The 14,814-nt window shown below is 38.6% G+C and overlaps 1 protein-coding gene across 2 annotated transcripts in view; it reads left to right on the forward strand.

Moving 5' to 3' along the window:
- LOC103397029 (citron Rho-interacting kinase-like) overlaps positions 1–14,804 on the forward strand; it is a 20,149-nt gene extending 5,345 nt beyond the window's left edge. The window contains exons 2-6 of one of the 2 annotated variants that reach the window (XM_017042625.2): positions 3,951–4,044; positions 5,126–5,269; positions 5,631–5,750; positions 13,777–13,938; positions 14,068–14,804. In XM_017042625.2, the coding sequence (XP_016898114.1) occupies positions 4,036–4,044; positions 5,126–5,269; positions 5,631–5,750; positions 13,777–13,938; positions 14,068–14,235 (603 nt within the window). In that variant the 5' untranslated portion in view covers positions 3,951–4,035 and the 3' untranslated portion in view covers positions 14,236–14,804. Of the gene's footprint in view, positions 1–3,950; positions 4,045–5,125; positions 5,270–5,630; positions 5,751–9,333; positions 9,948–13,776; positions 13,939–14,067 lie in introns of those variants that run through there. The other variant, XR_003048834.1, reaches the window with a different exon arrangement.
- Positions 14,805–14,814: the final 10 nt, after the last annotated feature.

Raw genomic sequence — 14,814 nt, forward strand, 5'->3', positions numbered from 1 at the left:
TGTAGCCGGCCGGGAAGGTTCCGTCAGGGCAGGCGGGTTCTCCTTTACCCATTTTCATGGTTGAGGAAATTTGATCAATTGCGTTGAGAGACCAGTTGACCAGATCCATCATTTTGATTTTGGAGGAAAATGCAGAGAGAGGCTCCGAGACAGTTTGACAGAGACGGTTGAACAATCTTTGTTTTCAGGTCATTTGACAGTTGTTTTGAGGCTCCCTTGTTGCCCGGCTTCAGAGAAGATGCAAAGGGGAGAACAACTTGCAACTGGCCACTCTAAATACACTTTCTCATGATTGGCTTCACCTGTGTATGTAGGTCAAGGGTCAATGAGCTTACTAAACACATTTTGTGTTAATTAGTGCTAAAGGTATTCAAATCAATAAAACAACAAGGGTGCCCAAATTTATGCACCTGCCTACTTTTGTTTAAGTAATTATTGCACACTTTCTGTAAATTCTATGAACTTCATATCACTTCTTAAATACCACTGTGTTTGTTTGCTATATGATATATTTAATTGAAATTGCTGTTCCGAACAACCAATGATCCATAAAGGAAAATCTTGAAAATGATCAGGGCTGCCCAAACTTTTTCATACCACTGTATTTGCTGGGTCTTAGTTCACTACCTAAAAAAAATTGAGTGCAAGATGAAAGAACTTAGAGTTGTGTACATTATTTACACTGATTGATCATTTAGTTAAGATTTGTGAAAAGGTCATGTGACTCAGGAGAAATCCCTATTTCCAAAGACCAATATTGCTGCCTAATCATTTTTTTTCAAAAGTACTCCCTCAATTTGGAAACCACTGGACAAGTGATATTTTTCAAGGGTGTATTTGGGTCAGTAACAACAGCAGTTTGTGATTGGAGCCTCATTTACATAATGCTGATTGCTGCTGCAGTTGATTGTATTTTAAACTTATTCCATTTATGTGAATTCCCCTGGAAACATCACATTGTCCAGCTGGTGGTTGATTGGAGGCCATGTGTCATTAAGGACAAAGTATTTCTTTATTTTTTTATTTCTTAAGTTATTTCTTCCAGTAGTGGGTGCCAAACTTTTTTGGCCGAACAGCCTGCATTTATTTATTAATTCAAATGTCAGCTTATTTGAATTATACAAAGAAAATGTTTATTTGCATGGCTTTATTGTGTGGAAAAATCCCAATACAACACATTTTCTATCAGGCGACCCCCCTAGTGGCAGCTAGCCACTGTTACACTCTGGGAATACCTGTCTTAGAGCGAGTTGGTGCAGTAGCACCTCAGCATTTCAACAATGTTGTCACACAGGGCACAGATTCTGTTGATTTAGTCCAATGATGTAACTATTAACCTCTGTTACACTCTGTTACAAAAAAATGCGTTGACATATTTTCTTAATTACAACCAATCCTTTCTCAGCTAAAGTGCTAAAACATAATCAAGATGAGACCGTTTGGTTCTAAGAGAAAATCTATTGGTGACTGCTGTTGGCAAACAGAACATTGGAATAACTGTTCTAGCTGTCGGGAATCCTGAGATTGGATTGTAAGCAGCTAAAACAAAAACTACAGGCAGTGTTGCAGTCGCATCAACAGTCGTACTAGTAGCAGTTATCAGTATTATCAGTGAAAGTGGAAGGACAGTTGATTGAAGTGGTGTATTTGTAGGACAGATAGTGGACACAGTAAAAAGAATAGTAGTACTAGCAGTAATGGAAAATTGTGATATAGACTGAGTGGAATAAAGGTTGTAAATAAAACAGTGGTAGAATTAGAACCAGAAGTAATGAAACAGTCAGAGTGGTGTTAATAATATCAGTGGAAGATGTTTTTGTGAGAGTGGTCAAAATAAAGTACAGTAGTAGAAGTAGTGTAATGGGATGAAGTAGTAGAAAATACCTTTAGAAAAGTTACTCTGTGAGAAAATATTGATTTTTGGGGGGGGGGTTTGTTGGTTTGTTTGTTGGTTGTTTTTGTTTTAGGGTTGATGATATTGGCTAAACTGAGAATAAATCTAAAGAGTATAAAAAGTGTGTACTATCAGGTACTTCAGCGCCACCTGGTGTCTGTCTGTGCATGTCTAGAATGAGTGAACAATTTTCATCAGGTGACTGTTGCTAAATTATAAAATGACATGGGTTTCTAGTATTAAATCATCGCAGCTGCAGAGACATATTTATATTGAAGAACTGCAGAGGCTGGAGCCAGAAAGCGCCAAACCAATTTCTTGTTGTCATGACAATAGTGTCTGTAAGTGTGTGTAGAGAGGAACGAGAGAGATCAAACTCCATGCCCGAGGAACTTGAAGTTTGTTATTTTTTAGAGAAGAATCTGCAGCACAACAGTGTTTTCAGCAGGTTAGTGGTTCACTGCTACCCACAGAGGGTACACCAGCACTCCAGTCTGCACTCTGGTCACTCACCAGACTGAATGTAGAGCCACACCATGACTAGGATGCAACCTCTCTCCTCCTCCTCTTCAACAACTCTGACTCACAGCCCAGCACACAATATTCTGCCCACGAGAAACACCTATTTTACTGGGTTAGAAGACAGTTTTTCTCTCTGAATTCTAACTATGCCTTTAATGAGTTCATTTACACAAGCACTGTTTGTGGAGCCTTTCAGAAAAAAGGTTTTATATGTAACTATGCAGCCCTCTATAGCTGCATAGTATAAAGTACTGAGTAAAGTAACACATAAAGGTCATAGTTCAGGTTTTTTCTATTTTTATTTTTTTTTAATATTAGTTTAGGTAGTTTGCTCCAAATCTTGGTTTGGACAATCCAGCAAACTCTTATCCAGCTTGCCTTCTTTTTTAAAGACTGACCTGCATCCTTGGCGTGACATTACTGCCCCCTAGAGAAAAATGATCCTGATCATCATCACTCCTAATTATCTTTAATCATTATTGATCATTAAGATCATCATCAACACCCTACATCATCATCAACCTTCATCATCATCACCCTGCATTGTCATTCATCATTGTAATCATCTTTCATAATCATTCATCATAATTTATGTTTATCATAATCATAATTTATCATATCATCATCTTCATCATTATCATCAGCACCCTCGTCATCATCATGGACCAACTGCTGTTCCATCATGTGCTGCCAGTCTGACTGGATAAGCTTTTTTAAGAAAGAACTGTAAACCGGTGGCGTCTACTGTGCTTTAACTCAAGTGATGCAAATGATGTTTGTCACATTTAAGATATTAGAGCAGTACAGCTGTTGGAAGCTGCAGTAACACAAGGTGCAGACGATCAAAGTGTGAAGACAGGGGAGGCTTTGTAGAATTGAATCCCATTCTTCATATCATAATAATGATTAAATCAAAGCTTGGGATCAATATAAAGGCTCGTTTCTGAGGACTGTCTCAGAGAAGTATACGTCCTGCTGGTTCTATAGTCTCATGATGATCCAGATTAACACAGTTATGCAACAGTGGAAACACAGAGATTTGCGAGCCTCCACATGTGAGTTGATCTAGAGTGGAGCATCTTGCTGCAGGACGAAGTGGGAGGTCAGGTCCCTCCCTGGCTCATCCATGCACCTCCCTCCCCACTGCAAATGCTGACAAATATATCCAGCGTTGGTAAAAGAGACTGCTGTGCATAAAGGCTCCAAGGCTATTTTTAGACCTCCTTAGCAACACTATGAGTGCACATTTTGTGTGGAATCCTCACAAAATATATCACTCTGTGTGTGTGTGTTTATGTGCATACTAATCAAGTATCTACATAGCTCTAAAGTGTTTTTCTACAGTTAAAAATCTGCTTCCTATAAATATTCACTCTCTTTACCTCTGATCAATATGACAGGATAATGAATTCAAAATGTTTTATATAACAGTCAACGCCTCAGTGGTTTGTGAGAGCTCAACAATAAAAACTGTTATCTGTTCTTTATCCTTCTGACTTGCTTCTCTCCTCTCCTCCTCTCTCTCGGATTACAGACTTCATCCATCGATATAACAGATACAACCAGACGCCTGCAGGATCTTCAGCAGATAACAGGCCACAGACAGCACCGACGGACACATGTCACAGGTACAACACTTCTGATGTGCTACTATTCATCCATCTGTGTCTGTTATGTTTTTATTCACACATTAATTTACACAATGTGCACATGTCCTAATTAGACTAACTACACTTCAAAGACTGAGAATCTACAGCCTGTCAAACATCAGCTGTCCATCTCATACATTAGACTAGAATTTTTTTTTAAAAAAAACCTTTTAAAATTTTTAATTTATCTGAACAAACAGTAAACATACACAGTAAATACTGGTATTAGTGCTGTGGTACAATAGAATAGATCTATCATAGATGGCTGTGATGTGGGGATGTTGACATGGTTACTTTTGGCTGAATAAATACTGCTGCTGCTCTCTATATTTTTTGTTCCTCTGGTCCTTAAATGGTCAGTACCTGGTACTATTGGACCCAAGATTTAAAAGAAAATACCCACCACTCTAACACCACGACTATTTTAACTACACATCTGAATATCTTAGCATCAGTAGAGATTAATCAGATCAGACAGTGTTTGTTTAAAACCCCTTCATCTCATTTGAGGAGGCCTGTGTGAAACACTGCCTCTGGATGGTTTTAAGGTGACGTGTGAAGTGTGGCCTCCTGCTGCTGTGGCTCATCTGCTTTAGAGTTTGATGTAATGTTTTAACTGAGCTTTTCACCTCACACAAACGCAAGTGGTTGCTATTGGTTTCATACCAAATATATATATATATTATTGCTTTTCTTCAATATTTGTATCTTCCTATGTTTTCTGATAATCAGACTAGCTCATGTAGCTAGCTATGCCATTGTTAAAGTAACATGAATCGTCTTTCACTTTGAGTCCGATGCTGTGTTTTTCATTTATAAACGACTTTTCACATATAATTGTCTAATTAGAAATTTAAATTTTACCTACAGAAATGTATTTAGTTGTAGGGTAGGTTAGATCTGTGTGTATCTGTTATTACAGAAGGTCCAACCATCTGATCTCATGGACGCTCACAGGCGTTGACTTTATTCAGGGACCCTCTAATCAAGGGGCTAAATTTGTCTTTTTTCCAGATGTGGCTATGTTTTTAGTGAGTGTGCTCTTTGTCATTGTTTTAAGGTTGAGCAGGAAATCTCACTTGTCCAGAGGAGAATGTCTGACCTGGAGTCAGTTCTGCAGCAGAAGGATATTGAGTTAAAAGCCTCAGAGACCCAGAGGAGCATCCTGGAACAGGACCTGGCCACCTATATCACAGAATGTAGTGTAAGTATTCCTGTAGTCAATGAAGTCTAGCACTTGTAACATGACTATTGTCGGATCACTGATGGGCGGGAATTTAAATGATATCTCTTTGACTTGCATGCACTTCAAGTGACGTTCTCCATTTATTCTTTATCAACCTGAACTGGACATGAATTTTCAACTCTCACGGTTGGATGAATATAAAAATGAAATCCTTCCTGTAACAAAGCAGCACACAGCAAAGCTGCAAAAAAATACTCCAAATTATGTGTAAACTGATATTAGCATTCACAACAGAACTTAATTGTTGTAATGCGGACTGTTCTAGATTTCTGTACATGCTGACAAACTGAACTGTGTGCTGTGGCTTTTATTACTGCAGAGTCTGAAGCGCAGTTTGGAACAGGCCCGTATGGAAGTGTCACAGGAGGATGACAAAGCTCTGCAGCTCCTCCATGACATCCGTGAACAGAGCAACAAGCTCCAGGAGATCAAGGAGCAGGTAGTAGTTCCAGCTTCTGTTGCAGGTGTTTACCACTGGGTCACAGTGCTCGAGTACTATACTGTACTTGCTCTGTGATAAAGGAAGGCTTGGAAAGTAGAAGCACTGGAACACATTATTGATCAAGTAACTAAACATTTTACTCCAGTCAGATTTAAGTCAAGTTCTTGTCCTGAACCATAGCACCCTTGACTATAGTGTGAGTTGATTTTATTTTGTATTTATTTTTTACATTTTTCTTTTTATTACTGCCACCCACTTTTAATTCACTATTTTCAGCTCTACTTTTAGGGATAGTAGTTTTGCCTCTTTTTTTCTACCTCGTAATTGTTTCCCAATATAGTTACATTCAAATGTAATTTAATTGTATATTATGTAATTTAAGCTCCTTTGTTTATTATATGAAAATAATATCAATTCAGATCAACAGTTATCCTGTCTGGTATTTTCTAATATATTCATTGCTATCTCTAAGTTATTTCACAGCTTACTTTAGGTCAATACTTAGTCCAAACCTGGTCTAACCATATCCTAGCTTTTGGATAAATATACTTATAACCTTATAAAATAGGTAATTCAGCCTTTTCTCTAACATCTTTGGCCATAGATTTGCTAGATTGTATTTGCTGCACTAACACTAACTAAAATCTTGTTTATTTTTTGGGGGCTGATTGATATTTTTCATTGCAACCATTACGTCAGTGTCTGACGCTGGTATTCACCGTCTCCCATTTCCGAGTTCAGAAAAAAATACTCCACTCTACACGCAGACCCTAATTACTGCAAATTTGAATATGACAAGAGTGTGTTATTGGTGAGTGTGCGTCTGCATACAGTGGCATTTCTACATGACGTTGAGCTGGCAGCTGTGAGAATGAAGCCCTTCCAGGACTGACTTGTTTACAGCTAAAAACAATAGAATCTCATCCCACAGACATTATATCTGCCACTTTTTCTTCAAAAGGTAATAGAAGAGCAACCTATTTTTCCTCAGCCTACACTCGGGCTGCTTACCAAGTGCTGGAGACATTGTGCAACGGTTGCCATGGAGATGAGAGCCCTATGCCTACGAGTGAAGGGCACACTGATGCAGTGGGCAGGCTGTCGTGATCAAGTGCTGGGGCCTTAGCTCTTATATTCACTTTTAAAAAGTGAGCATACCTTGGGATTTCATTCTATTTACAACAAGCAATGTGACGATGCAACCATCAAGCAACCAAGGAAGTTAACGCAAAATAAAACACCAACCATCCAACGCACAGAAGAGGGTGGAGGCAGAGGAGGTGAATTAGTTTAATTGATTTATTTTTATATGTTTTTGCCGATGTCATCATTACATGTTCTTTTGTCCAAAATCAAAGACAGGAACGTCGAGTGGTCCGCATTTAAGCTGTTTTTATTACAAAGTGAACAAGAGCAAGAGTTACAAAGTACTTTCAAAGCAATGTAAAAACGAACTTACAGAGTTTTCTCTTGAGTCGGTGCTGATCTAGCAGCCTGCCGGATATTCAGGACCTATGCCAGGAGCGCTGACTGACTTGTCTTCACCCTCTGCCGCACATGTGGAACTGTCCAGGAAGGCTGTCACCTTGTGGTCAGGTCACACACAATTCAGGATCTGGGGTGTCATAAACTTCAGGGTCTGGTGTCATAAATTTGTGGTTAACCATTCTGCGCTGATAAGCATTTGTTTAACTAAACATTCAGTTGAGTTTGGACAATGGACATTAAGTTGAGTTTCAGTAGAGCAGTAACATTTCTATAGCTGTCATAAAAGTGTGGTTAATTATTTAGCGAACATTCAGAGTCACCATTTTGAGTTTTAACAAAACAGTAACATTCTTACACCGACAACAGTCAAGTGTTACCTGTCATAGCTAGAGACCCTGAGTACCAGGTGATAAAATACCAGGTAGGTCAGAAAAAGAAGCTGCTGTAGTATGTACTGCAATGTACTGTAGTGTGGAAATAAAAGGGAAGGTTTTTAGAATCTGAGGGAAAGGGCTGTATTTGGAGGCAGGAAGAAACAATCTGGCAGCACTTTTGGCGTGAAGAAGGTACAGAAAGACATTTCCAAAAAGCACAGAAAGACCAAAAATGGTACAGGAAACTCAGTAGTCTGTTATAGAAAGGGAACATGCAGACGATGTCAGTGTTGGCAATAACATGAAGTAGAAGAAGAACAGGTGAAAAAGAAAATGAAGAAAAGGAAGATGAAGACTGCTGGATGTAAATAGATTTGTATATTTTGGACAGAATGAACAACTCTCACAACTAATTACAGTGGTATTTGATAAATACCATATGAAGGTAAAAAGCCTTTATCAACTTATGTGGTGATTTTCAAGAGAGGTGTTACAGCCATATCCATATGAGTGCAGTGTTAATCATTTTCATACAAAAACCGTGCAGTGTTGGATCACCAAACAGCAGAGATCGAGGACAGACGAGTTCATAGAAAAAGAAATCTGTGGGAGAGGGGCCATTAAGAACTGATAACATACAGGATGTGAAGAGACCAAGTGGAGAGAGAACTATGATAAGGGACAACTACAGTGCTTTAAGTCTAAGTTCAACACAGTCACATGACACTTTAAATAAGACAAGGACAGATCTCTACTCTGTCATCTTATGTTATGATATACAAAAAATGTTTTTGTGTAGGTCATAAAACCATCTCGAGATGGAATGTAAAGACATTTTTGACTTAATTTTGAAAAATTATTTGGACCAGTTTTAGCTATCTCAGGTAACTCTTAGTGGAATTTTAGCTATTTTTGTTTTTTGGTTAAATAAGTATTATTATCACATTTATTCATTAAAATAAAATGTTATTTATTTGTTTATTTTATTCAAATTCTTTTTGCTTTGCAAAAGTTGATCACATCTGGTCTATTCTGTTAGCTTCTAAGCAAAGTTTTGCTGTTTTTTGTGGCTTACTGAAGCTGATCCTGCCTTTACTAGCCTCAGTAGCTTCTTATTACTCTATCTACTCTATCATCTATTTTACTTGACCTAGAATGGCTAACCCTAACTCATTTACCATATTAACACTAAAGCACACAGGTCAGCAGAGTCTGGAGTCGAACCCTAAACTATCAGAGTGTAAAGCGTCTCCACATATTGATCCTCGTCGGCCTCCGTGCTTTTTGGAGAGCACATTGAATTTCCTCCTAATTAGAAATGTGATATATAAACAAAACTGCCTACTTTAATTCCACTACGGTGAGTGCTCATTATTCGACTGAATGTGTTAAAAACAACAATTTATCTAAACTTGGAAAAGAGAACACAGCTAATGGGGCAAAGCCCTGAAAGAGACTGTAACATTGGCAGTCATTTTCCAAACTCCGTGTTTGGGCTGTCTGTTTCCCCTTCCTGTTTTGGCTGCTGGATGGAGTTAGTGTCTTGATACTCACCTGTGTCTCTGATTAGTCTCACTGGTGTCACCTGGTGCCCTGGGTATATATACCTCTCTCCCTCACTATGTTTTTGTGGGGTTAATGGTCAGTTCTGGTCATAGTAAGGCTGTGTTGGGTGAGTCTGTTTTCGGCTGTGTTTAGAGTTCATGCCTAGAAATTGACATGTTTTTGAGAAGTCTATGCTGTGTAGTATTAACAAGTGAGTTTTATGTTGTTTTGACACTGTAATAAACCTGCTGCACCTGAAGAGAGTCTCCATTGTGCTGCATTTGGGTCCTGCCTGCTTCCTGCCATGTTGACTGCCTATAACGTTCTGATATTCATCCTTCTTCTTATTTGGATCTGACAGCAATGATTAGAAACATCTGTATTGACTCCTGCCTTTCTGTGACTGGTTCATTAGACTCTGGCTCCAGACTGAGTGTCTCCTCCACTCTTGCTGCTTGTGTCCTTCCTTGTAATGCATGTGTAGTAAACAAGTGCTCTACAGGATTTTAAGTCCTTTCTCTACCGACTGGTGGGCACTTTCTCTAAAATAGAAATATTTAAGCTCCTCCCACTCATCTTTAGATTTTTTTATTTCGGAATGATTGTATCTTCCTCTTGACCTTTATTTTGAAGGCTATATTTTCATGCTAAACCGGAAGTAGGAAGTAAAACGCTAGAATTACGCTTGGGAACATGTTTTTCAGTTCAGCAAGCCGTTACAGTGCCGACGAGCATTACACCAGAAGGGTCTTGGACCAGCTGTTCATTCCTAGTGGAGGCATTACTTGTATGTACTGTTTATACTTTAATCAAGTGATTGTGTATGTCTGTTTATGCCATGCTGTAAGAATGAAGTTGATGAACTGGAAGTAATATTGCTTTGTTTGATTTATGATGCTAATGGTAGCCTTGTTGGCAAACAGTTGTTAGCATGTGGATGTTTGCATGGTGTTGCACTGATTTGCAAAAAGGAAGATTTATTCAGGATACTGGGGCATTTAATTGATTATATTGTGTATTGTATTGTTTTTCTCCTAGTTTTCACTCTTGGATGTTTGAATACTGAATGTAATCTAGACCTCTTGTCATCTGAAGTTGGATTCAATACAATATAAAGATTAAAAATTAAATTAAACAAGAACCATGGGATCCTTCATATTCATGAATATAAGAGAGTTTAGCTGACGGTCTAGTCAGAGTTTCTACACCTTAGTGAGGACAGTACAGCTGTCCTGTACATTCATATTAATCTAAAGGTTATGCTGTGGATGACAGAAAAGCTTATTTTACAATATTTTTTTCTCTGGACTGCAGTGATTTGCCAAAGAATACATTTTTTCTCCTGATTGACATGAAAAGTTGTAATTAAATGATATTTAATTATTAAATGCAGATATTTTGCAGAGTATTTTCTCATTAGTACTGTCACGTGTGGGCATCGACATGGCAGGAAGCAGGCAGGACCCAAATGCAGGACTAGTGCAGGTAGTTTATTTCAAGATTCCAATTTCCAAAACCCAGAACAGAAGCATAGGCAAAGTATAGCACAGCAACAGACTTGCTCAGGAACAGACTAGGAACAGCTACAACAAAAAGCTCGACACAACGCTGGCACAAACAATACAGCACTCACAAAGACAGTCTCTTAATGATCCCACAATATATACAAGGAGCACCAGGAGACACAAGTGAGGTTAATTACAGAAACACATGTGAGTGTGATCACACAGATTACCCCACACAGCAGACAGCAGGAAAAGGAAACAGACAGACCTGACAAGTACAAACTGTTTTACTGTGATAAAGGTAAGGGGCGTGGGTGCAGATTACCACGTGTTTTACTGTGTGTCAGGAAACTTTTTCTGTTAGATAGGACTGTAAAATATGCTGTTAGTTCATACCCCCAGTTTCCTAACACACAAAGAATCAAATAAAAATCAAATATGAGATCTCAAAGTTTTAAATGTTTTACTTGCAGCAAGGAGTGCAGAACAATGGTTACATTCAGAACTCAAAGCTTAACTTTCTCCAAGTGTAACAGTCGGTACCATTCAGTGCTGTCCATATCATATTGTTATGTAATCCACCAGCATGCACACCTGTCTTCAGCACTTTCCCTTTTAGTACAGCATAATAACAGCATTCAATAACAGTATAAATTGATATGGAAACTTAATACAATGAATATATTGTAAAGATTGAATACATGTTTACAACATCTTAACACTGTGATAAAACTCTTTTTCCACCATTTTTTTCTTGTCTAATATACTCTGTTGAACTGTCTCAGGTTACAGTGCATTACTCTGACAGCTTGATGTTCCTCACAGGCCGATGAGAAGGTTGAAATTTGATTTATTATGCTGTGACTGATTTCTGTTGTGTAGTTCTGAAATGAAGTTTGGAACTCTGAATGTAGGTACAACTACAGGGAAAAGTAGAGAACTAGCTGATATGATGGAGTTCATGTGTGTAACATAAGGGAGAACAGTGAAATGGTGAGGTTACAAGGACCAGAGATGGTGAATGTGCAGGAGTTTAAGTACCGTATTTTCCACACTATAAGACGCACTTAAAAGCCTTTAATTTTCTCAAAAATCGACAGTGCGCCTTATAACCCGGTGCGCCTTATGTATTACTTCTGGTTGCGCTTACTGAGATCGAACCGATTTTATAAAGCCAAACCATACAGCGCATCACACATGATGACACACAACTGAAGCACGCTGGGAGCCAACAATGATGTTTAACTCTGTTATCACAATTATAAGATGATCAACAACAATTGTTACAGTATGGTTGTGTAACCCAAATCTGTGCAATGTCGCATCGTGCCTCCAAACACCCGAAGACTCCACAAGGATGACTCAGACGCATGGCTGTCGATTTTTTTTTTCGTGGTCAAGACCTCTTTTTATTTCTCAGTTTTTATTGATACTGGCAAAACACACACTCTCTGCAAAACATCTGCACTTCAGCACGGAACAGCGTCAAAACAACAATACGGTGACCACCCAGAACAAAAATAGTGACGACCGCCTGACTCTGGAGGGGCCAACAACAACAAAAACAACAGCGTCCTCCAGTGTCCAACTTAGGTCACACTTTTTCCACAAATCTCCGTCCCTATTGATATGCGACTCCCATGTCAACAATATTGTCAAAACCCAAGTGAAGCAAACTAATTTGGGGCTTGCCATCATTCCGGGTGGATTAACCACAGAATTCCAACCGCTAAATATTGGTGTTAACATGGCATTAAAGTTAAGTTACGAGCTGCGTAGGAGCATTGGATGACAGAAGGTGAACACACATTCACCAAGACAGGGAGGCAACGCCGGGCAAGTTACGCCACTTTCTGCTTATAGATCGTGGATACCTGGGCTAAGATATCAGTTCAAAATGTCGTCCGAGTTTCCACGAAGGCCGAAATCATCACTGCTTGATTGTTCCGCTTAATTGTTTCGCTAAGTGTTTTGTTTTTTGCTTAATGCGCCTTATAACCCGGTGCACCTTGTGTATGAAAATATTCCCGTTTATTGATAGTGCGCCTTATAATGTGGTGCGCCTTATGGTCCGGAAAATACGGTTCTTGTGGAAGAGAGGTGAAGAATAGAGTGCAGGCAGGATGGAACAGCTGGAGAAAAGTGTCAGGAGTGATCTGTGATAAAAGAGTGTCAGCTAAGGTGAAGGGAAAGGTTTACAGGACGGTGGTGAGACCATGTATGGTTTAGAGACAGTAGCAATAGGCAGAAGACAGGAGGCGGAGCTGGAGGTGGCAGAGTTAAAGATGCTAAGATTCTCTTTAGGAGTGACAAGAATGGACAGGATCAGGAATGAGGTCATTAGAGGGACAACACAGACAGGAAGGTTTGGAGAAAAAGCCAGAGAAGCCAGATTGAGATGGTTTGGACATGTGCAGAGGAGGGACAGTGGATACATTGGTAGAAGAATGTTAGAGATGGAGCTACCAGGTAGGAGAAAGAGAGGAAGGACAAAGAGGAGATATATGGATGCAGTGAGGGAGGACATGCAGGTAGTTGGAGTCAGAGTAGAAGATACAGAGAACAGGGAGAGATGGAAATCAATGATTTGCTGTGGCAACCCCTGAAAAAAAGGGACAAAGCTGAAAGAAAAAGAAGATATGGCCAAAAAGACTTTTTTCCCTAAATGTTTACCAGATGTTTGACTTTCTGTTTTAATACAGATTTTTTTAAAAGGCTTGTGAATTACAACAGGGTGTATCGCCTGTGTATGCTATTTTTTAATGTTGTAGAACAGAATCTATGTCTTATTTTCCTTGATACTGTATGTCTTGCATGTAACGCTGGTCCAGATTAGACAAGGACAAATGTAATGGACTAATTGTATTTGTTAAAATGCAATACATTTGTATGCAATCACATGATGCCATGACTGCTCCTTCAGTACTTCAGTACCTAAGTACTGAAGTACTGAAGGAGCAGTTATTCCTGAGATGTTTTGACGTTATTAAATTTCTGTGCCCTTGACAAACGTTTGGACATACAAAACTTAATTGAATTTCTCTCAGAGGAAATTTATTTGAATCTATTGATATTGAGTTTAGTGCCAGTTCTCTTCTCCTGCCTCTCCAGGAATACTGTGCTCAGCTAGAGGAGATGAGAGTGACCATCAGACAACTGGAGGAGGACCTGTCTGCTGCTCGATGTCGCAGTGACCTGTACGAGGCTGAACTGAAAGATAATTGTCAGACCAGCGAGGAGCTGAACAGAAAAGCTGCAGATTATCAGCACAGGGTAAAGAAGGAAAATAATTTTTTACTTGTTAATGTTTAATGTTTTTGAAATTGTTCATGAAGATATTTTTCCTTTTTGTGTTTTTAATGACATTCATGTGTCCTCGCTTATTTTTTAATATCTCCACAGGCCAGAGAACAGGAAAAAGCAGAGTCAGAGGAGGCAATCACCAAACTGGAGAAGGTGGTGTATGAAGATAGGTTACATTCATTTTTAATTTTATCCCTGAATATAACAAATAACCTTTTTACTTACTTATTTATTGAACTTAAAAACACGTCAACTTGTTCAATATAACTATTTGCCATAAAGAATTTTACTAATGGAGTCACCCCTGCCATTTGTACACAGTTACTGTAGTCTGGTCTGTGATGTCTGAAAATACATAGCGATCAGTAAACTGGAAAAAAAAGACATTGTAGTTTTAATATTTATTAGCTGTTTTCAGCTAATGCAAAGCTAGCTAGGCTAATTAGTTGCTATTAGCAAGCTAGGCTAACCTGTTGCTATTTTCTGCATATTTTGCTTTTGCATGTCAGTTGACAGTTAGTCATCTAACTGATTTTGCTTATTTTTTAGCATTTATTTTTATAATTATCTATGACTTTACTAGATTTTACAGTTTATTTTTAAGCAGTGTGAACTATTAGCAACCTTTTGGACAAATGCCTAACCAATATCCTTCTTTTATCTTTAACCCAGCTGGCCTGCTATAATGCCCAAGTGGCAATTACCTACTAGGTTACCTAACTTTGGTTTACATTTTATTGTATTTTTAGCAGTGCAGGTAATATGAAGCCAAAATACTTATTTTTATTTAATTACCTACTATAGTCCACAAATATATATTTTGTTAAGACTGTAGTAAAAAAAAAA

Source organism: Cynoglossus semilaevis, chromosome W (genome assembly GCF_000523025.1).
Source record: "Cynoglossus semilaevis isolate Cse_v1.0 chromosome W, Cse_v1.0, whole genome shotgun sequence".
NCBI lineage: Eukaryota > Metazoa > Chordata > Actinopteri > Pleuronectiformes > Cynoglossidae > Cynoglossus > Cynoglossus semilaevis.